The 25,794-nt window shown below is 39.2% G+C and overlaps 1 protein-coding gene across 1 annotated transcript in view; it reads left to right on the top strand.

The window, feature by feature from the left end:
* Positions 1-21,069, top strand: part of veph1 (ventricular zone expressed PH domain containing 1) — a 62,252-nt gene extending 41,183 nt beyond the window's left edge. Inside the window, exons 12-15 of the mRNA XM_022768896.1 lie at positions 5,435-5,552; positions 17,561-17,697; positions 20,427-20,480; positions 20,662-21,069. Coding sequence (XP_022624617.1) covers positions 5,435-5,552; positions 17,561-17,697; positions 20,427-20,480; positions 20,662-20,844 — 492 coding nt within the window. The 3' untranslated portion in view covers positions 20,845-21,069. The remainder of the gene's footprint in view (positions 1-5,434; positions 5,553-17,560; positions 17,698-20,426; positions 20,481-20,661) is intronic.
* The last annotated feature ends 4,725 nt before the right edge of the window (positions 21,070-25,794 follow it).

Here is a 25,794-nt window from a genome sequence, read left to right as displayed (position 1 = left end):
TCCCTCTCTCTGACATATATACACACATGCTTAAAGGGGCTATTTGGAAGTTTTCTCTGAAGCTGAATGTGGTTTCTTACTTAATGGTGGTTATTGTTATTTGACAAGAGCTTCAGCCATCTTTGTCCTTTTAATACAAGAGGTTATAATACACCCTCTGAGCAGCGCTATACGTCTTCAGGGCAGATTGGAGAAAGAATGAAGAAAAGACGTGAGACAAGAGTTAACATTTGCGCTGCTCTCCGCCGCTGGAGACAGCTCTTGCTGAGTAAAGGAATGAAGTTTGATGCTGAACTTGCAACATTTTTCTTATAGACTGGTAAGTAAACAGCTGTTAATGCTAACGCTGGCTGCGTAGCAATAGCGGAAAAAAACTTACAAATAGCTCCATAACCAAAAGTGGAGACATTTATACACCAGAAAGGTTTTAAGGCTTGTGAAAATTGTATTTATATTGTTTAGAAGGTCCATGAAACTGCGTCATTACATTGCATCAACCTCATAACAACTTGCAATTCTCGACCATAACTGACCTGCTAAACAATGTAGCTCCTCCAGGAAGTGGTGACCTTGTAGCAGTAGCTTTATGTGTGTTACTTTACTGCTGCATATTAAATGAGCAGAACATAAAACTGCATGTGGATCAGTGATGTATGGACCCAGTCGGCTTAATATAGTTAGTTTTGGCACTGATACTGCCACCAGTACCCAACAGACCTGCCAAGTATACAGGCTAGAAAAAGAGTAAATTTGAATGTTTCTTTTTGCTTTAAAATGAGTTCATTCATCATCTCATTTTTCAGTGAGCACCAAGATAAACCACAGAAAAAAGAGGATGAGATTTAACAGGAGAGAGGAAGAACCTTTCCCTTCATCCATATGCACTGCATTTCCTCTCTGCTTTCTTTCTCTTTGTCTCCATCAGACCTACAGCTTCACTCCTGTCATCGTCAGCCAATCAGAAACACATGTAGTGGAAAATGAGGAGAGACGAGATGCGAAGGGCGGAAAGCCATTACATATATGAGACTGAAGAGGTTACTGATTATATCTGTACTGACAGTGAGATTTAAAGGGAGACTATAGGGCTTTATGATGCTTCAGAGATTTAAGAGGGACTTAAGTATGGCCTCTGACAACTCAGTTTAGTAGTTTTATGACACAGAGATAATCGAAAGCTGGTGTGTGGGAAGATGAGAGGGATGGAGAGGATAAGAAGAGATGTGAAGGAAAAGGATAACTGAAGAGGATCAAGGCCGTTCAAGGAGAGGAAAGGCCCTCTAATCAAGTGCTGCGTTGTAAGAAGACATTCAATTGTGAATGGTGAAAGTGCAGGATAACATAGACTTTGTAAGTAATTGTTGCAAAGAAAAGGATGTAGTGAGAGAGAAGAGGAAGTGAAAAAGGAAAAGAGGGAAGACATGCCATGAGATATGATGAGAGACTAGGCAAAGTGGAAGCCTGAGACTGAGGAGATACTTTACAAGTGTTGTTTCACCTTTTTTCCTTCTTTTGCCCAGCATGAGAGCGTCTGTTGATACAACTGTTGAGGAGATAAAGTTCAGCGGAGAAAGAGGAAGAAGGATGGAGGCTGAAAACCAAGAGATAGAATAAAGCTAAAGACAGGGCTGAGGCAGAGATTAGATAAAGATATTTTAGGGGAAGTAAAGAGAGAAGAGAGCCAGAGCTGAAGGAGCAAAAGTACTTAAAGGATCACATACATCTACATCCTGAAAGACTGACACAACAGACATAAATAAAGCCTGCGTCTTGTGTATCCGTCTTCATCCCTTTGAGACATTCCTACTTCTCATCCACTTGCCTTTCTCCAGGTGTACACGCCCCTTCCCTCTCCTTCTCCTCCTGACTCCACTTCCCACTGCGTTTCTCCCTGTCTTTCCAAAATCATCTCCTCTCCTCCTCTCCCCTCCTCTTCTCATCTCCTCTCCTTTTATTTTGTGTGTGTGACAATTTTAAAGAATGTGAAGAGGACAGGAGAAAAAAAGTTCTGAGAATTTTTTCACCTTTTATAAATGTAGAATAAATCCAGATTCTGTTTATTTTCATACTGAATAAACATTTTATTAAGGGTTTTAATTTACAAAAGGGAGACCATATGGGAAAAACGTGGAATTATTTCACCTTATTGGTTAAATTTAGCTCTTTTTTTTTCTTTTCTTTTTTTTTAAAGCTTTTAAAATGCAATTCATGTCTCAAAACTGGCATATTTTACAGCTTCAGTGCGTCGGTCCATTGTTGCAGCTGTAGCCTGCAGTCAGAGTCAGTCATGCAGTCATGTTACAGTCTTGCATCTTGATCAAATTATAATTATGATCTAAAAACAGAGATGGGGGGAGGTGTAGAAAGAGAAAAGGGGCGCGTATTGAAAGCGAAGAAAGGGTTACATGAGGATAGACGGATTATGTTCAGACTCACATAATCCAGCCTTTGTCTCTCCATGTCTTTATTGAATCCACTTCTCAGATCCTGATAAATCAGATATGCGGTTGTGTCTGTCCACATTAACCTGTTGCCTGGCTGCAAATTTGTCACTGTGAACATGCCCACTCTTCCTTAAAAGCTCATTCAAGCATTATGGGCTGTCACCCAGACTGTGATGTTAGGATTTCTGGTAAAGGACTCCAGAAACAAATGTGTACCATCTTAGTCATTTTTCTGTGCTCATATTTGGGCTCTGTATTCACTCTTTCACATTTTTTCTCAACAGCTGACTCACAACCCGTCTTTCATCGCCTTTCCGCTCCCGTCTTTTCTTTTGCTTTGTTGTTTTTTAGAGAATAGATGATTCAGATTCAGCTTTGCATTGTAAGCAGTAAACAATGTTATGTTAATTACCTTGGCATTTGTTTAGGCACGAACTGGATTGTCTAATAAAAAACAAAAACTCTTTTTATTGTCTCTGTAAAACAAAACTCATCGGGATGAAGATTACCGTAAAGTCCAAAATTATTAAATAAGGAACTGTTGGGAGCTTTTCCACTTTGTCAGCCTCAAGTGGCACAATTGGCAGTTGCACAGTTTGACTATAACAACCTTTAGCTATGTAGCATTATTGAATGAATATCCTGGATTAAGTTTTTCCTCTAACATCATCACCATTCAGAGGTGTAATTATTCTGATCCTTTAATTGAGTAAAAGTGCCAGTGCAACAATATAAAAATACTTCATTACAAGTCAAAATATTAATTAAAAGTATTGTCAGCCAAAATGCACCAGAGGTATCAAAGTAAAAATGGCCCCTGTGAGTGATTTACTGTTGTATATTACATTATTAGATTGTTAATATTGATGCATAAATGTATAAGTAGCTGTGATAAAGCTAGCTAAAGGAGTATTCCTGTGATTTATTATAACAGTATAAAGCTGAAGGGCTTGTGAGAATCAGATTTTTTTGGCCTCTAGCAACTTTTTAATTGACACACCCTCAGACTGTAAGGTACAATTTAATCCTTAAGCAAAACTGGGATTTTCAAACTGCTTATTTCTCTCTCACATACTATCTGGATTTTCCAGTAATCATACCCTGTTTTTCTCTCTTGCAACATGTCGTGTCTCCTGAAGACCAAGCGGTGCTCTGAATCATATCAGAATATTAATGTTCATGTAAACACACGGTTGTCTGTCTCTCTCAGCCACACATGGTCCTGGTTTATCTGTATCCGCAGGCAAAGCCCTTTAACCTCTACTATTTCAGTTGGAACAACACAAAGAAAGCTCTGATGTATGGATGAATCTAAATGCTCTGCTACTCTTTCAATCAAATGTGAGTTTGTTTATGGCCAGAAGTGTGTGTGTGTGTGTGTGTGTGTGTGTGTGTGTGTGTGTGTGTGTGTGTGTGTGTGTGTGTGTGTGTGTGTGTGTGTGCTGTGCGTGTAGTGTTGCTGATTGTGTGTGCTGTGTGTGGTGTGTGTGTGTGTGGTGTGTGTGTGTGTTGTGTGTGTGTGGATCTGCTGTTCTCCGTGTCAATACACACTTAAACATCTTTCACATTTACATCCTTGCTCATTAACATCAAGGACCGAGGGGGCACGGGTCAAAAGGTCAAACACACCAGTAGCTCAGCCGTTACAGCTACCTGTTTTTCTTACATTCATTTAGATCCAGCTCCCTCCGGGCCTTTCGTGTGAGTCTGAGAAACTTCCCTTCTTCTTAAAGGGATCATCAGAAATTGTGAAAGAACTGCTGCAGGGTCAAGGTTCAGATTAATAATGGAGCACAGGTTCGTTTACAGGATATTTAAACTGTGAACTCATAATAGAAAGACTTGGTTGAACCACATTACAGCGATCACCATATGAAGACACCCACACACAGAGATATGCTGTAGGTTTTAGGTGAAGATATAGATACAAAGTTATATGTAAATACAGTGTGGACATTCACAGGCATAAGACTGCGTCTTTGTCATGAAGACTGACGACAGTAATCCATCATCTCATTAAACAGTCCTCTTTTTCTCCAAACAAGCCTAAGATAAATATGTATTATCTCAAGGGTTTAAGTGTCACTGAAGTGTGTTTGTGTGTATTTAAAGTGAACTGTAACTCTTACCATGTGCAGGGGGTCTTTAGGGATTTCTAATGGGGGTCCAGGATTCCATTACCTTCTATTCTGACACACACCTACACACACACACACACACACACACACACACACAGATGCACAGTTGAGTGTATGTGTGGGATTGTGTCTAAGTCTAACAAAACCTCCTCTGTAAATTCCCATTGCTTTTTCCCTGTTTGCTCTCTGTCCTCACAGTGTGTTGTGTAAAATAAAGAGCAGGAATGTCCTGAGCAGGTCCACAGGATCAGGATCAGGATCGATGCTGATGCAGTGTCATCTATGTAAAATCCATATATAAAACTCTCTGATCCTTGTGCTGTGAGCAGCTGTCAAAAACACCTCGTTGCACCTCTTTAAAACACTTGAAATGTCTCCTAGTGCACAGTGTTGAGAGTATGTGCGCTACACGAGAAGGACAAAGTGTACAATATAAATAAACAGCAGCCAGCAGTTATGCCCTCAGTGCAGCAGCCGGCAATCTGAGCAAAGCTGCTTTGGGCTGCAAGTTTTCAGTGACACTGTGTAGATGTATCACAGCTCTTAAGTGGTGCTGTTGGTTAAAAGCCCATTTGAAATGTAGTATTTTTGTTTGAGCTGGAGATGAAAGGATGCTGTCTCTAAGGATGTGTAGTAACACTTTCATGACAGGAAACCCTCAAAGAAGACCTGTGATGTATTTTTATCATATAATCACAATCACACAAATTTTAACAGAGCCCTACTGTAGGCTGTATTATGTAGGAAAATAAATAAATATATATTATTGGATATATTATAGGACAGATAGATATATTTGTGATGCACAGTGATTTCATTTGTTTTGTCTGTTGTCTTTCCCTCTCTCTTCAGGACCTGGACAGTCTTCAGATCCAGCTGGAGGACGTGCGTTTCTTCGACCTGTTTGGATATAGCGAGGAAGAGGGAGGTTGGCTCTGCTTCATGTGTAACAACCCTGAGAAGGCCACAGGTACACACACACACACACACACACACACACACACACACACACATACACTTAAACACAAGCCCAATTATACATAACCATAATTAGTTGAGAAAAACAATGTTTCATGTGTGTGCATAACTAAGTTATTTTCATACAAAAAAACAGAGAGAGGTTTTTTGAAAAACAGGACACCTCCACCCCCTGCACATTTTTCTCCTTGACAGTCCGTGTTTTTCAGATTTTAAGACTGTTTTCTTGGCAGCAGTAAAACCAGGAAACAACCTTCCCTGTTGTATCAACTTCATATTGATATGAGAATCGTCATGAAGGAGACACAGACAGACATTAGGAATATAGATAGTTTTCATCACTTCAAAGGTTGAAGTCTCCAGGAGATCAATAAGTTCCTAGTGAAACTCATATACATACATACATGCATCCATACATACATACTTATCCAAACAAAATCAGTAAAGTAAGTAAAAAAAAAAAGGCTAAGACAGAAAAGAAACACACTGGGAAAATAAGACAGGAAGAAAGAACGGAAGGAATGACGGGATGAGCTGTTATTATCTGGAAAACTGACTCCCCGCACTTTTGAAAACAACTTACTGTACACTTGTACCCTCACTTATTTACAGCCATCAAATTACACACTTCACCTTACAGACTGCATTCCACTGTGGTTTCTGCTGAATTGCTCCCAGCCCCTCGTTGGCTTCTCTAAATAGAGCAATGAACAAGTAAAACAGGATTTAAAAGATTTTCTTGGCTCTCTTGGGCACAGTTGTGTCTCTCTGGGGTCTGATGGTAAAACCATCGCAGAGCTCCATGGGGTGTTTTCACTCAAAATAACTTCAAGGCAAATAATCTTTTCCCAGAACAGTCGAGGAAAATGGGGCCATGAGCAGCTCTTATTTAATAGCTGCCAGTCTGATTTCGGTGTTGTTATGAAGGGTCATTGTAATCAGTCAAGTTAGTGCCATCATGACTCAGTTCTGATGAGTTTATGTTGGACCAGCAACCCCCTCCGATGAGCACTTTGTCCTGGTGAAGTCAGAATTGGAATAGTGGCCAAACCCTGTGTGTGTGTGTGTGTGTGTGTGCGTGTGTGCGTGTGTGCGTGTGTGCGTGTGTGCGTGTGTGCGTGTGTGCGTGTGTGCGTGTGTGTGTGTGTGTGTGTGTGTGTGTGTGTGTGTGTGTGTCATGTAACATAGTATATACAGTGGATCTTCACTTTTCAGGCTTGATTTATGCCCTCTCCCCTGTTGCCTGTCTCTTCTCACTCCACTCAGAGGATCACAGAAAGCACAAAGTTTATCAATGTGAGTGATGAGACAGTAAATTAACAGTGTATATAAATCGTTGAGTGACAGTTTAGCCTTAGGAGAGCAAATGTGACAGAGAGTTTGGGAAACAGGCTTTAAATCTGCCGGCATCTCTCTGTCAGCATCACATGGAAACAGTTATTAGTTATATAAGAGGAGTCAGAAGAGAGGTTGGTGTTGCAGATGTGCTCTGGTGAAGAAATATGTAGGGAGAGGAGGGGTGAAAGAAAAGGTAAAAATGAGAGGGACTGGCTTCGGAGAAAGTGAGGGAAAGTCAAGTGTCTCTAATAAGTAGTTTTGAACCTGTTTCCCGTTCAGGAACACGCTGTTTTCAGCTGCTGTTTGCTGGCAGCTAATAAGAAGCCAGCAGGTACTTTTCAGTAAGTTACAGCGAGAGGCAGGAAACTGTTTGGCAGTGGACGGAAACAGGCGGATCGGATGCAGTTAAAGTTTTGTGTGTGTGTGTGTGTGTGTGTGTGTGTGTGTGTGTGTGTGTGTGTGTGTGTGAGTTTATGTTTATTTATGGTGATGTGTGTTGGAAGGAGAAAAGTTCACCATATCACACACAGGCTTTAACTAATGATCATGAGACAGCAGTTGGGGTTGTATTGAGAGCTCAAGAAAACAGAAAAGAAAATCATAACCTGCATAATTTCATAATTGTGTGATGAAGGTAACTACTCTGAAGTGAAACAATATATTAATAATTATGCACATGGACTGTGATACTGCATAGAGATTAAACTTAAACCGGTCCACCGTGGAATTTTCCTGTAAACAAAGTTATATTTACAATCTTTCACTAAAACACACTGTGTGGTCTAACAAACATGTTGAATGCATTTTCCTCCTCAAGGGAAATAAAATGGGATATTTTGAAAGCAGCATTATTGACATCCATGTTTGTCAGCAAGCACTCTTCTTTCCTGCCTTTTGTTCTTTTGTTGGTGCTTTGCTACATTTCTTAGCACTATGTACATCACCTATTCATGCATGTGCGTGTGTATCCTTGCGCAAATCCACTGTCCAGTTCTTCAAAACATTTGTCCTTAGCACTACTTGTAGTCAGAAACTCTACAGGGTACCTTTTAATTAATCATTTATCACTGATTATAAATATAGGGGAAATTACTTGAACTGTACAGTATGTGTGTTTGTAGATTTAAATGTTTCTGTGTTCACGGTATAGTGTTGGTGGTTATTATTGTGGCACAATTTCCCACTCAATACCATATTTACATGGCCCCTAACCTGACATGCAAACCCTACATGAAACCAAACTGGTGTAGCTAACATTTTAGTGTCAGGTGAGACATTTTGTCTTGGTTGGAGGAGTTCATAATAAACTGTGAGTGGTATTAGAGGAAATGTTAAAGTATGATTAGGGCTATTTTCTTATTTTCTGCTTTTATTTTTTTTATCCCGCTGTTAGTTCTGAGAAAAGTTTTGTCTGTTGGCAGGAACATTGCAGCCAGTACACTCCACTGGGAGCAATGGAGATCCAAAAAAATCAATCATCACAGTAACACTAACTCTGCATGAAAACCATTATTATACTACACATGTAGTATCATTTATTTTATTATTATAAAACATGTAACTGAATTGGTCTGGACTCTGTGTGTGTTACTGAAAATCTCCCTACAGTTCTGAGCTCAGTGAGCACTTGGAATAACACAGCACAGTCTGATTCACTTGGAAATGGCTCTACAGTAATCAGTACTCAGGACATAAGATGATTTAGTGAGCATCTCCATTGACAGAATGATCTTCATCCATTCAAGTGGAATTAATATTCATACGGTTCATTTAGATGGGAGCGGTCGTTAAAAGCTGCGTTCACAGCCCTTTATTTTCTCTCTCTTCCATGTCATTGTCTCATCATCACCCATTACCTCAAATAGACAAACACAGAAGTAAGCACACACACGTCAGACTTCCCGATCCAAACAGTACAAAAGCCAAATGAAAGCCAATCCTCCAGCTCTGCTGCTCAGAACAAACCGGTGTAATCAGTGAGGGAGCTGAGTGACTGCAGAGAACAGATGATTACCGTTCAGAATCAGGCCGGTCTCTCTTCATTACAGGAGGATTTAGAAAAGGAATAGTAGTACTTTCCCCCTGGGATTGTGTGATTGGAAGCGTGTGTGCATGTGGATACATGTGTTTACTATAGCATTTGTGTCCTTGTGTCCTTGTAACCTTGGATGGGCCTTCTGCTCTGCCTGTCTGGTATAAACTTAAAGGCTTAGTTCACCCAAATTACAAAGACTATTTTCTCATATAACCCTTACAGTAGCCATTTAAACTGCAGGTTTTGAGATATCAGTCTCTGACATATTTGCCCCCATCCTTCCTCAATCAGAATGAATGGAATTTGGTTTGTGGTTTGCATGGCATTGATAAACTACATTGTGAAAATTAAACAGCGGCATCTCTATCTAGAAACAATTTCCCAGAACTCACTGTGACCAGTTTTCCTTGAAACTACTTTCTCACAAACAAAAGGCTCTTGTGAAAATGGAAATCTCAGAGGCATACCAAAACCAAAACAATCTGCATAATCCCAAGAAATGTAAGTGGGAAAATATGTTTTTTTTTTGTTTTTTTTTTTTAGCTGAAACAATGGCAACAACTCACATGAAAGCTCTTTTATACAGCATGCAGTTAATGTACTTGTTCACCTGTATTTGTTATCACCCTATTGTTAAAGCAACCCACTACATATTTATTTAGGAATAAAACACACAGCCACTCTAACATGTATAAAGTATCTGCACTGAAGTCAGTCACTGAGCTGAAAATCACTTCCATTAAACGTGTTCAAAACAACACACGTTGCATCCCTGTGTAGATTGCAGCTGTATATCCATCCCTGATGATATTCAGACAGCCAAGTGTGTTAAATAAGTGACCCCTCTGTGACCTTTACCACCTGAGGCCTGACATTTTTGTGTCAGTCACACCTCAGACTGCTGACATGAACTCAGTGGCCTGAACCAGCACTATCTACAGCTGATCATTAGTCAGCTGTCAGCACTCAGCTACATTACTTGGAGGAAAAGGGGCTTCATAACATTTGAATGCAGAAACACGAATATAGCGATATATATTGCATTAGTGGCTTTGGAGACTTGTTTTTACATCGTTTTGGGTTGAATATCGGTTCATTTTTGCCTCCAATTGGTCGAGAATCTGACAGCAAATGTTGGGAGATAGAAAAAGCATCATACAAAAGAGCCCCCAGCCGCCATGAGACCCCTCTCACAGTCATATGGATTCACTTAATGTACTGTGACTCAAACAAGCTTCAGCCTTCATTTAATGCGTGGCACAATGAATGGGATTTTGCAGAAAATAATCCTGAATTGCTTAAGTGTGGAAAATATGGAACCCATTTCTACTTTGTAGTACAAAGACTCAAACATAGACAATTTCTGTGCAACCTGAAGGGATTTAGAGGAAAGCTGTTCTCCGTATAGACAAAGAAAAAGACCTACATGCAGCACTTTTACACACGGGGTGAGTCATTGCACTGCAGTGACATCACATATTGGACAAGTACTGCTGGCAAATTCAAATGAGTCACGTACATAATGGTGTATGGCGACGTGAAACATGTGAAAGTGAAAATGTCCATAAAACAAGCTTGCAATATGTAGGCGAGGTCCCCAATGGACAGTTTCTTACTTGTCCAACTTAAAACTGTCCAGCTATATCTAAGCTAAGTTACAGTAAGTGACAGTGATGACTCATCTCATCTCACTGAAACAAATGTAATGACTTGACCTTAGTTCCTATGCAATTTAGATGAGGAATGTTTCACTTTTAGGTGATGCAGCGTTTTTATTTTCATCATACACTAAAAGCATAACTAAACATATTTACTATGTATGCATGCTGTTCACATTACCAGCTGCCACCATCTAGCGTTTCACTTTATCATGCTTTATATTGCTTTGCTACAATGAAAACTTGCTGACTTGGCCTGAGTGGCTCGCTGTGATTACTACACAGCTTACACACACACACACACACACATGCAAGGAGCTAGTCTCATGTTTTAATGGTGGAGGTAAAAAGAGAGAAAGGTGAAGTGTTTTCCATTGTGAAGGCCAAAGTGGAGCCAGTGGTTACTGCAACTTCATGATGCTTCATGATATACTGTTGAGTTTTACCACTGGAATGCCTTTGAAGTGAACGGTAATGAGCAGAGTTGTGTGTGTGTGTGTGTGTGTGTGTGTGTGTGTGTGTGTGTGTGTGTGTGTGTGTGTGTCTTTTTGCATGTACTGCGTGTATGTGAACATGCCAGAGTAAGTGTACGCTGTTTGCTGTCTTATCCTCTCTCAGTGTTTCTGGCATTGTGGAGTATTTTTACAACAACATGCCACAGAGGTAACTGGTTTCTACGAAAATACCAAAAACAAAATGTAAGCAGGCTTTAAAATGTGCATATAACCTCATTTCCTCGTGTCTCTACATGTGCATTTTGTGCATACATTCATTCATGTCATGAAGACAGATCCCCTGTTTGTGAAAAAGATGGAAAACCCCAAGCAAGACTTTCCATCATTCCACCATCAATCACTGACAACACGCTGGACAGAGCTTCTCACCTCCAGAAATTATGTTGCAAATTCAGGAGATATCCTCGCTATTGAGGGACGTTCATCACGCTGCGTTGAAGCGAGTGGAGTTTTGAGGATTAGAGAAATTTGCCTAAATGATTTAAGACAGCATTTCTCAGGGGTGCTGTTAGATATTCTGGTAATATCATCCACCAGGGTTGTGGTTATAAGGAAATGTGTTAGCTCATATCCCGTTATTGACAGAGAGGGATATTTATCTATAAAGCTCTACTGTCAAACATTACATCTTACATCTCTTCACTCACTTAACCTAACATATACAGTACCATATGTTCACATTAACCTTGGCACGACTAGATTCAGGTTTCATTTCAGTCTGGGGTTTTATAGACTTTATAGATTTTTTATGACTATTGTAATTGTTTTTATTCATTCTTTCACCAGCACTCCAACTTTGTAGTTGTAATCTCTGCTGTCTGAAAACATCTACAGCATTTAGTCCTCTCTGTCCTGCTGTTATTAGAGACATGTCTGAGCTAACTGCAACAAACTGCTGGTATAAACAGAAATATTGAATAAAAATTATATTAGATTGTTTTAAAAAAAAAAAAAAAAAAAAAACTGTCTGTACTGTCTTAATCTAAACATAGGAAACGAGCCACCTGACATACTGGATACAGGCTGGAATTTTAGTTAATCATGTAGTTACAAATGGGATTTTGAATGAGGTTTTCTTACTTGTGGAACCTGGTCTGGTTTCACTTCAGCTCTGTATTATGGCCTGTATACGTCATATTGTTTAAACTGTAATTACATGTAGCTGTGAGACAAAAGTGTACAGTAATAAGTGATAAAGAGCATCAGGAGGGGGATCAGTAGGTTTTAACACAGCCTCTAACAACTGGAAGAAGTTTTAATACACTAAATAACTACATAATGACTATTATCGCTGCATTTTAATTGCACACAGAATCTTTCACACTCTTATTCCATCATTGCAGCTCAGAATACCATGAGGGAACTTTGGAAATTATACCTAAACTCTCTGTTGTCTTTAACCGGAATAAATACCCGCACACTCTTATGACATGCACAAACACATGTATATAAATGCAAAATTTCAGCCAGATAGACCACGTCAGATATTAACTACTTTTCTCCTTCTCTGTCTCTGCTTTGCCAGTAACAGTCTCACATTACTTTGACAAAAAGCTAAATAAATCTGCTGTATACTGAAGAAAAATATAATAATTCCTGCACTTATTTATATCCTTAGTCTTACTTTAATATTTTGAAATTATTTCCCGTGTTCTAGTGTTTTCTAGTATAAATGAATTCAGCCCCCTGTTTATCTGGTGTGACTTTACAGTTAGTACTAGGGCTGACCACCTTGGAATAATGTCTTAAGTTTTTCCGGTACTTTTCATTCTGCTGACATTGGGTGAATGTAGCATTAGCAACACATTAGCCTCAGACAGTTAGTGGCTAATTGCTAGCTTAATTAGCAATAAGTAATACCAAAAAATATAGATTAGTAAACTACACATCAGCGAAACCTAAACAGGTGTAATACATAGAGTAAGTTCAGCCTTTGGATAACTTATTAATACATATAATTAAAGGATGACTCTTGCGCCTCAGAACAGTCAGAAAGAAAACTACGAGTTGCTGTTCCACTTCTCATGTTTTCATTGCAAGTTACTGTGTGTTTGTGTGTGCTCTATGTGAATGTAGGAGTTATCTTGCTTGTTGTGTCTCTTTATAGTCAAACCACGCCAAATAAAAGTCTCTGCTTTCCTTTATTGTTTTTTTCTTTAAATCTATTTTGCAACATGTTTTTGCAAAGCCAGACATGTTACAAGAAGCAGTTTTTCTCTTGGTAATGACTCTGCATTTTTCCAGTTATGAAATTCTGTCGCTCAACAGGGAAACTTGACATTTAACACGGGACGGGGGGGCGGGTAACTTGTTTACAACCACATTTTTTCCTATAATTGATATTTAACAAGGGTGAGTGAGTGTACTGTCAACTGTGGTTCGCACCCATAGTTTTCTTTGAGGACACATTTCCATGTTCTGCTCACACCTCATCTTGCTGCCGTTATCCTCAAGCCAAAAACTACAAACCACCAACAAACACACACATGCACTCATTCATTATAAAAGACAAACAAATTGACAAAGACAAACATGAGGCACGATGAAGGTAGGCTTGTTTGGGGGAACAGCTGTTTCTGGTAGTGATCTCGGTTTTGACTCTTGTCACAATAATCTTTCATGTTGTTATTGAACACACACATTAAACATCCACAGTGCTGATGGAAAAAGAAGGATTGAAAGATGCAAAACCCAAAATCACGATGCTTCCTCCACTTAACTTCACCATTGTGACAGTGTTTTCATTTTGGTATTCATTTCCGTTTTTACACCAGACATAGTGCAGCATGTTCTTCCCACACAATTCAATATTAGATTCAAAAGTCAGTAGCGTGGTGGAGTGTGAAAGTGCTCTTTAGCAAACTATAGGTGTGCAGTGATGTTTCTTTTGGAGATCAGTGGTTTTGTGAGTCTACCATACACAAATCATGGTGTATTTAGCATTACGTTGAACACAGACGTAAACCAGCTCCAATTATTCCTTTAAACCTTTAGCTGCTACTGTGAGGTTCTTTGTTACCTCACTGATCATTCTGCATTGTGCTGTTGGATTCATCTATTGGCAGAGATTTGTCAGATTTAGCACTAAAATATATCCTAGGCCATATGACCACACCAATATATAAAGGTGTGAATGCAGCAGAAACACAGAGGACACACGGCAATTGACCGAATGAAGTGCTCATTCTGATTGCACCCAGAGAGCTTTGGACACAAGCATTCTTCATTTTGTTTGCTTGCTCGAGCACAATATTTGTTTGCGACTCAGTGTGTGCAAGTGTGTGTTTTGCATCCTCGTCTCATTGTTTGACGTCAGCGTGTCTCAGACGAGGGGTTGTGAACTACACCATATGCCTCAGGCTAACAACAAATCCAGGGATCACTTTCCAGGTGTCTACATCAAAGCAAGGTGACGCCACGAGGCACATTGATTTATGCACCAGACAAGTTTATCTCTGCACCCAAAAAACTGAAATATTTGTTGGATGATGCAGACAAGCTGGCAACCCATAGTGGCGGGTGTGTGTCCAGTTGTAAATGAGCAGTGTTTCTTTCTAAACGGGCTAACAGGAAGTCTGAATGTGGTTTCGCTGTAGGACACAGACTAATCATTTGGGAAGAATGCAAATGTTTTACTCAGATGTTTGGTATCCCAGTGAATCATCAGTAAAATATAGAAAACATATGAACACAAAACATTATCGCACTTCATCATTGTCGAGAGATAATTTTGGTTTTATTTTCCATGTTTTGAGTTTTCTGCCTCACCACAATGGAGGTCTACTGTGCTTGTATTTTTGAATATTGTATTGTATTGTATTTTGACAGTGTTCTGTGAGTTGCTGAGATTGTGGAAGTTTTTTATTACAACTTTAATGCCGTGAGCATCACATACAAAATTACATTCACCTCCTTTTGTATTAAGGTGAAGGCAGAAATCTTAGTGTCAGATATATGGGCAACAGAAACCAAAACTATCTACTAACTATTGCCTGGATATCACAAGCTATAAGTGAAATTTGGGTGAACTGACCCATTAAAAGAAATATTTTAGTGGTTATCAGTTATCAGTTATAGCCCTGCATAGCAAGATTTTCTCTATTATGTTGCACTGTATGATGTTAATGGCTGCAGTTCTGATCATTATCGATTAATATGATTTTTCAATCACATCAATCAATCAATCAATCAATCAATCAATCAATCAATCAATCAATCAATCAATCAATCATTTCAATTCATCAATTAATGTACAAAATGTCAAAGTATGCCATTTAATGACCATTAAAAATTCTCAGACCTTGAAATAATGTCTCAATAATGCCTTAAAATGACCATCTGTCAAAACACTGAAACTGATGTGAAAGAGGAAAGCAGCAAAGAGGGTCCTCTCCTCTCTTCTCTTCTCCTCTGATTTTGGGCTCTGATGACCTTTAATGGTTTGTCCTGTTTGGCGTCAGGTACCTCTGTGATTCATCTGTTACAGCATGCCCACACACTCACACACACTCCTATCAGATTGCAATAATCTCTCGACTGCTTTAGTCATCGTCGTGGAAACAAAGAGTGGCTCTGTTTGGTGGTCAGCATCTGTAAAGAAGAAAGCAGAGGAAGGAGACTGTGCGAAAGAACACAACAGGCCTGTTTGTGAGAACCCTAAAGTGTCTTCAGTCAAAATTTAATTTTTACTAATTAAACTAAAAAGGGAGTCACACTCAAACACACTCACACACAATTATAGCTTGCGTTATAAATGCTCCCCCACTCGGTAACGTGTGACACAACAGCTTCGTTTCATTCAGTATAAAGCATCTGCGGACAACAGATACTGTAAGAATTGCTACTGGTTCAAACGCTTCCACTGGCTGGAGAGTGGTTAGTTAAATTGTTTATTTACATTTTTAGCATTTTTCCATTATAGCTGTGCATTTGCTCTGCGTAATTAGTTTGTTCTCATTGATAAAATCACAGATATGTTCTGAGACGTCATGTACCAAAGAGATAAGATTAGAGAAACCACTGACCACCGCATGACGTCTTCATCACTGTTGCACAGCTCACTAAGCTGTTCCCATTAAATGCGAGGGCACATATAAACACAAGACCGTATGAAATCACATTCCATGTAAAGAGCTGACTGGAAATCTTTAATCGAAATGATTTCAATCAGAATGACAAACTGTGTGCATGTAACCGCAGTTACACACACACACTGAAATTGGTGCTTGATCCAACTCGGTCCAAGTTGATGTGGGTGAGTGTTTCTAATCAGAACAGTCCAGACCCGACTATGTGGGAGTTCTCCTCTATGTTATCACACACACACACATATGAGAGAGACAAAATGCTGTTGTTGATTTAAACTGAACAACCCCTTAGTGTTGACTGGAAGTGAATAAGTCCAAAAGTTTGTTTATATCAGCACAATTTCATGCAAATGCAGTTCAAAGTGTTTCAGGAAGAAACACTACAAGTGAAAACTAAAGGAACAGAAACATAAATAAATTAAGATAAGGAAATTGAGAACAGAACAGATACAAAATAACTGTGTGGCAATGATGTAACGCTAAGATCAGTTGGGTGGCTGTGCTGTGCTTTACATGTAGAAATGCTAAATGTTATCTGACTTTATTCGGAGGAAGCTCTTCTGAGCTCTTCAGGGTTCACCACATGTTCTAGTTGAAATGCACCATACCTATGCTTTTGTACGGTATATTTAGCCATGTACTATCAATTAATTATACTCTATGTCACTGCCAGCCCATGTCTAATGCATGCCATTATCTTTTCAGTTTGTGAATGCATTCTTCTTATCTTGCACTGTGACAGGGGTCTCAAAATCAAATGGCCCAAGGGGTAATACAGCTCAGATTGTTTTCCTTGAGAATGACAGCTTTCTCGTTACACACAGAAAGTAATCACGTAAATAATCTGTTGTCTTCTTCTACTGAAGCCGTCTGTCCTCCTGTCTTATCATTTCAAAAGGAGACTTTTTATACTCCGAGGTTACAGCCTTGGCAGAAAATTACATTTTATTTCATTTTACTTTAATTGAATAAGTGAAAAAATCAAAATTGGAAAAATTGGAAGAATAGAAATGTGCCAAACAGATGTAATATATCTTATTGTCTCATGGGCTGGATCTGGCCTCCCCTATGGTATAAAAATCAACTTGCAGAAGATGGATAACTTAGCACAGTGACAAATATAAGTGGTTGATTGCCAAGCAAACAACATTATTTATTTCACACACCACCTTTTTGCTTATTTTTTAACTTTCAGGCCAGATTTGGCACCATAGCTCTTGAACAAAGTGCTGTTCAATGACTCATTCAAGTCTCAGTTGTCAGAAACTGGTCATGAACAATCAGCAGTCATGTGATGTAAATCAGCGAAACCTTTTTTCTCTTTCTTTCTCTGTTTTGTGTCTGTCATTGTTTGTGGGGCCCGCAAGTGGTGAACCAGGAGGGGCAGCCTCTGATCGAGGGGAAGCTGAAGGAGAAGCAGGTCCGCTGGAAGTTCATCAAGCGCTGGAAAACCCGCTACTTCACCTTGGCAGGAAACCAGCTACTCTTCCGGAGAGGCAAATCAGTACGTAGCCAATGAAAATGAAGCCTCCTCACACACAGACACACTCACACATGGACACACATGCACACTGTGCCTGGCCTCTCACTTATAAAATCCTTATTAATATTTCCTTGTTTCACATCATTTGAAACATGATGAAATTCTGCATGAAACAGTGGAAATCCCATCTCGTGATAAGCTCAACTGTCCCTCAGGAGCATCCGGTGAATCTGACCGTAACAAACCTTGGCCCCAGTAAGGACTCTTGGGGGACTCCCAAGGCCTAAGCATGATGCTGCAACAACATGACTCACTCTCACCCTCTATAACTCAAAGCAGACTTCATTACGCACAAGTAGCAAACACAGAGAAGGAAGTACTGCCTTGTATGTGTGAATGAAAGAAAGACTGAATAGGTGAGGAGATTTCCCTATGGGTTAATACGACACAGTTTTCCCTCCATCTGTGCTGTGTTTGCCGCTGCCTTACTGTACGACTGAACAAAGGCTGAGGTCACCGGACAGAATTATTGTGCAAAGGAAAAGTTTGCTTAATCAACAAAAACATGGAGCGAAAACAGTACAATTAAAAACATGTTGAGGTCAAGTTTGATTTTAACCAGCTGATAAAAGAAAAACATTTTCAGTCAGAAAATCTGACTTGTGTGGAAATTTTACTTCACCTGTGTGTGTGTCCGTGCCGTTATCCTGGTTTACAGCAGTCATCTCCAAGAGTGAAACAATTAATTATAATTAAAATAATTTTCACAGCCTACAGGAGATTGGGTGGTCTCTGGTCATGTTTATACAATCAGCTAAAAAAAACTAGAGAGAGGTGTGTGGAATAGTAGAGTTGAGCTCTCTCTTTTCTTTTTTCTTTTTACTGCACACAATAGTCTTTGTGCTTCCATCCAAATGGTAATGGATTCCTCTTTTTTTGAAGCAGCCACAAATTGGAAAGATTCTGTGTCTTTGTTCTCAAAGCTCAGTTTGTCTTCGCCAGGACATTCAGGAGGTGGTTGATAGGTTGTGAAAGACCTTTTCCCAGCTGGGAACTCAGATTAAGAACCAAAAAAGAAGTGTTGTTTTCTCCACATCGAATGATCAAGCAGCTTCAACATAGTGAGGTTTGAAACATTCCCAGAATCCACACAAAGATGAGATGTGCATTTGAATGTTGTACCATTTATTTCTATGAGCGTTTACCTAGTGGATGAAATCTGTTCAAAAGAAGAATGCATATTTTATCTGTTTCTTGCTTGCTAAGCCACAGTGTGCCCTCCTCTGAACACTGCGCGTTCTCCTTAATTGGGTCCAGACAAAGAGTGATGCCAAACTGCATCCAGGCCTTGACTTCGATTTGGGAAGTCCTTGTGCACAGGTATTCCCCAACATAAATATATGGACTTTTATTTAAGACATGTTGTAATACCACAGAGAATGACATTCAGTACCTTTTTACTGTCGTACCAGTGAAGAAGAGTAACGGAAAACAACATAATTTGTTAATTTAAGCCATGACCTTCCTAGTTACTGCTGGCAGGCAAGAAAAATATTTAAGATACTCGTGAATGAAACTTTTTGATACTTTCTATTGCTTTTTTGGAGGGGGGGGGAGTGAATTCAATTATGTTTAAGACTTTTCACGACCTACAGATACTAAGAATACAGAAAAAAGTCTAGACAGAGAGAAAATAAGAATAATATGAAAATGAATGGTTCAGTTTGTGTGTTATCACTGCACTCATGGTACAGGAGCTGGGGTATCTCAATAAAGTAAAATCAATCAAATGTTCAACTTGCTTGCATTAGATAATCCATTATAGTGAATATATATAGTTTTATTTTCATTTTTTTACATGGACTCATTAAATGCTTGCTGCTTATGGTGTGTTGACTTGCTCTGAGAAGGTTTGAAATCTTGCAGCTTGTGTTTACAAGCTCATCTGAGCTGAAGAGACACAAAACCAAACATGCACACCATAAAAACAATAATGTGATTGTGACAGAACATAAAATGGTTCTGTTCAGCAGCCAAGTGATGTTGCACTGTTATGAGTGTCAATGCCAATAAGCAAAAAAGAGAGTAGGAAAAGGAATAATAATATAATTGCAAAATAATGTAAATACTAATAATTTTGGTGTCTCAAAAACTACAGGCACAAATACAAGAATCTCTCAAGATACTCTTCCAGCACCATTGCCTCTTAACTTTCAGATGCAATAAACGTTTGTAGATAAGATAAAATGTAAGTTCATGGTTAAAATCAATCAAATGTTCATTTGACTCAGTACATTAATCCACTGGCATGAATCATCAGTGAGAAAAAGACCCTCAGCAGAGCCAGCTGGGAGGTAAAACTGAGAACACGTCATCTCCAGTGCTTTTCAACACACACACCACAGAAAGGATGTGGGCAGTTGCCTTGAGTCTTGCAGCTAGCTGTAGTGATGTGGTTTTAACCACATAACTAAATACTTACGGGGTGAAAAGACACGGCTGTGGTGCAATATACACACACACGACCACACCTCCCCACATTTGCAAACACACACATTCAATATTTCACCTTGTGGGGTAAAACACAGATGTGATGTTCAGCAGGGAGGAAGGATTTTGTTTCCTGCCACAGAAAAGCAGCAGAACAATAAGGTGTAATTGTTCATCCTGTAAATGGTTTGATCTGAAGTGGTACATACTGGAAACAACACTGTGACCTTTATCTCTCTTATTGTCTGTCTTCCCCACAGAAAGATGAGCTGGATGACATACCTATCGAGCTGAGCAAGGTACAAAGCGTCAAGGTGAGATGTTACATAGTCAGAAACAGTCTATCTTTAAGAAGCCTGCACCCAGAAAACAAATACTAACAAATTTAAAAAATGACGACAACTAGTGTATATTTGCAGAAACACCATCTCTCAGTATCAGTGTCATTATCTGCTTCTCCTTTTTGCCATTAGTTTTTCTTCTTTCTTCCCACAGGTTGTAGCTAAGAAGCGTCGGGATCGGGGTTTGCCGCGGGCCTTTGAGATCTTCACCGACAACAAGACGTACGTGCTGAAAGCTCAGGATGAGAAACATGCGGAGGAGTGGCTGCAGTGCATCAATGTGGCTGTGGCTCAGGCCAGAGAGAGGGAGAACAGAGAGGCTACCACCTACCTGTGAGACCAAAACCAACACAGATACACGCATAAACTCACGCATATGCAGCCAAACATACGCTGAGGAACATTTTTCTTCTAACAGTAGGGCATTTTTGAGGCATTCATAAACCACCACCAGAGTTGTCAAGAATAAAATATCACAGGTACGGACAAACTGTGGTAACCCTGAGGAGGGGAAACGCACACAACAACACACTACACAGCCAGCAGCACTTCAGTAGCACTTCATATCACCAGTGATGATGGAGCACTTCTCAAAAACAATCGAAATGACTTGTTATGCAGTATTTTTATTTTTTTTTTAGAAACAAGATTTATTCAACCAGCAATAAAAGACTCATTATATGAAGGATAGTTACATATATAATATAAAATACTGACCCCCTATACTTACTGTTACACCATGGACCTGCTTATGATGAGATACACATACATCTGTGGAGCATCATTAGTGAATGTTAAATTACAGAAGTGTTAAAGACTAGGATCCTCACCTGAATGGATCTTTCAGTGTAGACATTTCAGCTTCTGCTGCTTGAACATGGACACTGCTGTGACCTTCAACAACCAAACAAGACCAGCATCTAAAGACACTTGGGATTTATTAGTTTAATGATGCCTGGTGATTGAGATGTATTTGAGTCCAGACTAGTATTTAGCAATAAAGACTTAACAGACCTCATAAAGACTTGTAGCAATAATGAGACTGAACAGTTGCTCTTGAGAGCAGGAAGGATGAAGAGGAGCCTAATGGACAGCAGATGGGGAGGGCATTCGATACTGGAATTTTGTGTGTTTGTGTTCGTGTGTGTGTGTGTGTGTGTGTGTGCGTGTGTGTGAGAGAGAGAGAGAGAGAGAAAGAGAGAGAGAGAGAGAGAGAAAGTGAGTATGATGTGATATGCTCATTCACTTTCTTGCCAAGTGTTAGATGAGAAAGTCGATGCCACTCTCGTCTTTAAGCTTAATAATGAAGCTACAGTAAGCAGCTGTTAGCTTAGCTTAGCATAAAGACTGGAAGCAGGGGGAAACACCTTGCCTGGCCCTGTCCAAAGGCAAAAATATCCACCTACCAGCACCTCTAAAGCTCACTAACTTATACTTTGTTTGTTTAATCTGTACAAAAGTAGTGTAGTTTCATAGGGGGTTGAACCATAACTTCTCAACCTTTGGACAGAGCCAGGCTAGCTGTTTCCCTGTTTCCAGTCTTCATGCTAAGCTATGCTAACCAGTTTCTGGCTGTAGCTTCATATTTACCGTACTGTCTAGAGAGTGATAACAATCTTCTCATCTAACTCATGGCAAGAAAGCAAATTCAAATTCAATCCTAAAATATTGAACTATTCCTTTAATACACATATTGTCTTCATGTGTAATATGGTTGTACATATTCAATTAAGTGTTTTTAAAATAATTTTGTAATGTGTATTTTCTGTATTTTTCACTTATACTGCAATTTTCATCACTAACAAAACTTCCCCCCCCCCTAAAGCCAGTAGGCAACAGCTCAAGAATTACTTTGGAATCAGAAATGTTTAATCTAACACATGTTCAAAGAAAATATTTTGAACCAATTCTCTTTCTACTCAAGTGACTTATGAGACAACCCCCTTAAGAGTCCGTGCAGTGGTCAGATTTCTGTTCTTTTGTAATCTCAGTTCTATATGGACTGGTCTATTTCTGGCTTTCCCGAACAAGAAATGTCTGCAACAATTCACTCCATGTTTTTTACGAGGAGGCCTGTCAGCTCAATTGTTGCTTAATAGTGGAGTTTAGACCACAGATTTCTGAGAAAACACTGAGGTAAATTAGTGGTTTCCTTGTGGTATTAGCAACTGTGCCAGTTCAGTCATGTTGATTTAAGACAATTCAGTGAAAGGTTTAGTTTAGACAGCCAAGAAACTGAAGTTATCTCTCATTTTATAACAGGCCTTTTCCAAAGTTTAAAGTTTAAAAGCTTGTTTTTTTTGCGGTCTTTAGATGATGTAAAAGTGAGTGTCTGACTGTTAAAAATTACAGTTTTTCCTCAGATCTCCTGATCCTGATTTCCTCTCCAGTAACTCACATCTACACAACATTCCACCTAAGAAAATAAGCCAATAGCAAATACCTATGTGGAGCACTGTAACTCCTTTATGTTACTCACTAACCACAATGCTGATGACAAACATGTCTTGACCCAGTTAGAATCTTAGCTGCCTGCACCAGACAAACGTTCACGGTCGGCCATGGCAAATCAATTATTTTGTTCGATGTCTGATTTTGATCTTTATCTGGATCCACATCTGAGGTGTGTGTCTGCCCACATGTGAATGCATATCTCTGCTTTATGGTATCAAATGCTCCTGGTTTTGGATAAATACATGAAATGCAATGTTGGGAATATTTTGAAAAATACCTAAGGTGGTCTTAATCTTAACTCATGTGACAGACAAGCATTTTGTCTTTGGTCTTAGCTTGTCCTACAGCTAAAACCCTGCTAGCTTTGTACAGTCATAACACTGGCTTTCCTGCTGTGTCAGGTTACCAATGTTTGTACTTTTAGCTGTGCTCCCCTCCAACCCCTACACAGCAGAGCTGACCTGCATCTGCTTACACAAAATATTATTTACATCACGCCTCTCTGTCACATGATTCTGTCTTTCCTCCTTTTTTTCGTACATTAATGACCTACATACACAGCTGGCTATGAATCCCAAAATCAGGGGATTTCCCCACAATGACTGCAATAAGTGTAACATTTTTAGCCTCGCTAGCAGCTTGGCTCTAGGCAGTGTTATCCCGAGAGGATGAATCTTACCGACTTTAATGATCCCCTGACTTTTCCTAAAGCACTCCCATGAAGTTGACATTTGTGATTTTGGGTGAAATGCTTGGCTATTGAATGATGACATGAAAATTTAGCTTTATACCATTGCTGTGCCAAAGTCCAGCCTCACAGAGCTGTGTGCATGGCTGAAGACTCATCTTGTTTGATCTTGTGTGAGGTTTAGAGCCAAACTGTTACTCACAGATTAGTATAGTTTAGCCAGCAAACCTGCATTATACACACACGTATTATTTGACTGCTGGTAAGCAAATGTTAAATCTAAAGCCACCCTTAAGTGAAGTTCTAAGTCCTCTCCCATACACTCGACTTATACCACGAAGCTGACTTTACTTTTTTCGTGCACATTGTTGATTTCTTAATGTGTGATCACATGAATGTCTGCTGTCAAGCTGCCATGTAGGCCTAGTTTCCAAACCTCTGGGGCCAACATCTTGAGCCAAACAAGCAATTGTTTTAGCGTACTTTCCTCTTAATGAAATATATTTGTAGGCAGCTGTGTAAATAGACTGGAGGATATAGTGTATATTGTAGCATCTATCTATCTATCTATCTATCTATCTATCTATCTCATGGTTCTGTTTGTTCGTTCGTCTCAGACTGGATAATAGTGAGCACTGCTTTAAAGCACAATGAGATTATATTTACAGTTTAGAGAGTAGATATCAGGATGGACACTGCTGTGTATTTCAACAGTCACACACAGTGTATGTGAATATGATTGACTAGTAAAGTTTCTGAATGTATAAAAGCATTTTTGAGCATTAATATCCACCTTGTATAAAGAATAATAGGAAAGATAGGATTATTTGTTTACTTTGTACTGTAGGATGTTGCTAAATTACATTTGATTTTATGTTTGATTTTTGATATGAGGTCAATATTTATTTTTTACAAGCGCTACTGTAACCCTTAAATCATGTCTGGGAAGACTAGTGAAACACTGAATGACCTTTCTTCTTCCCTTGTTTTTATATTACTATGAATTAATACTGCAAACAAATGAATGCTGTATTTTATTGACAATTAAACTGGTATTCTTATGGGTTGTGTATTTGCCTGTTGCACCTTTTGCATGTCTGACACTGCCGCCTTGTCTTTTTCCTGACAGAATTGTACAATAAATCTTTACCAGTGAAATCAGTGAATCTCTCCAGTGTCTCTTTCTGTCTCCCCACACCTGGGTTTGGTTTTGGTCACTTGAGAGTAAAAAAAACCAAAACACAAATAACATAATTGAATAATGATTTCCTGGATCTTCACAAGAAGAAAAAATATGAATTAATTCATACAAAGTGGGGACTGTTTCTGTGTAAGTCCAGCTTCAGCTAATTTGTCCAGTTGAATTTACTTATTGAGCTGGCTCACTGAGCCTTGCACACAGTGATTGTTATCCTCTGACCAAACGCTCCTATTTGCCTCTTCTGCTCTCAGCAGAGGATGCACACACAGATGCACACTGACAGCAGCGTGCGGTATCTGACTAGCTGAATAATCTCCGGGAGATCATTACATTACATTCCAATGTAAATAAGAAGTGGGACATCACTTTGAAGATGCCATGCTGACAACAAAAAGACCCACAAAAAAAAACACGCACACAGAGACAAAGAGAATTACTAAAATCAAGGGAGTAGGTTTGCATATGGATGGTTGGGACATATTTCTACCAATATTTTTGGTGGACAGAATTGCCCTTACCAATATTTGAGTGAACTCGTTTGCACTATGTTTAGATAATATTAGATCATTGAAATGTGCCCAACAAGAGGCTATGCCTCCAAGACAACCAATTTGGGCATGCTGACATTTGATTGACTGAAAGGGCGGGGGGTATCTGAAGGCTCACATCATATGAAAATAGCATAGTGGTACCTAACATCAAAAGAAAAATGTCAACTGATATTATTAAACAACGTTAGCTAGCGATAACTAGCAAGCTATCCCTGGCTTCTTCTATAGGCTAGCAGTCATGTTGCTAGCAGGAGTGAACATAAAATGGAGGATTACATGCGTTAGATAAGTTTTTTGACGTTTTTATGCCTTACTATACTATGACACTTTTTTTTACATTTGTAGTCCTTACTGTACTTTGACAGTTTTTGACCTTTTCATGCCTTCCTATAC

The sequence above is a fragment of the Seriola dumerili genome, unplaced genomic scaffold, assembly GCF_002260705.1.
Source record: "Seriola dumerili isolate Sdu_G_001 unplaced genomic scaffold, Sdu_1.0 BDQW01001888.1, whole genome shotgun sequence".
Classification (NCBI taxonomy): Eukaryota; Metazoa; Chordata; class Actinopteri; order Carangiformes; family Carangidae; genus Seriola; species Seriola dumerili.
The sequence above is the reverse complement of the archived record's forward strand: the minus strand, read 5'-3'. Positions and strand labels throughout refer to the sequence as shown.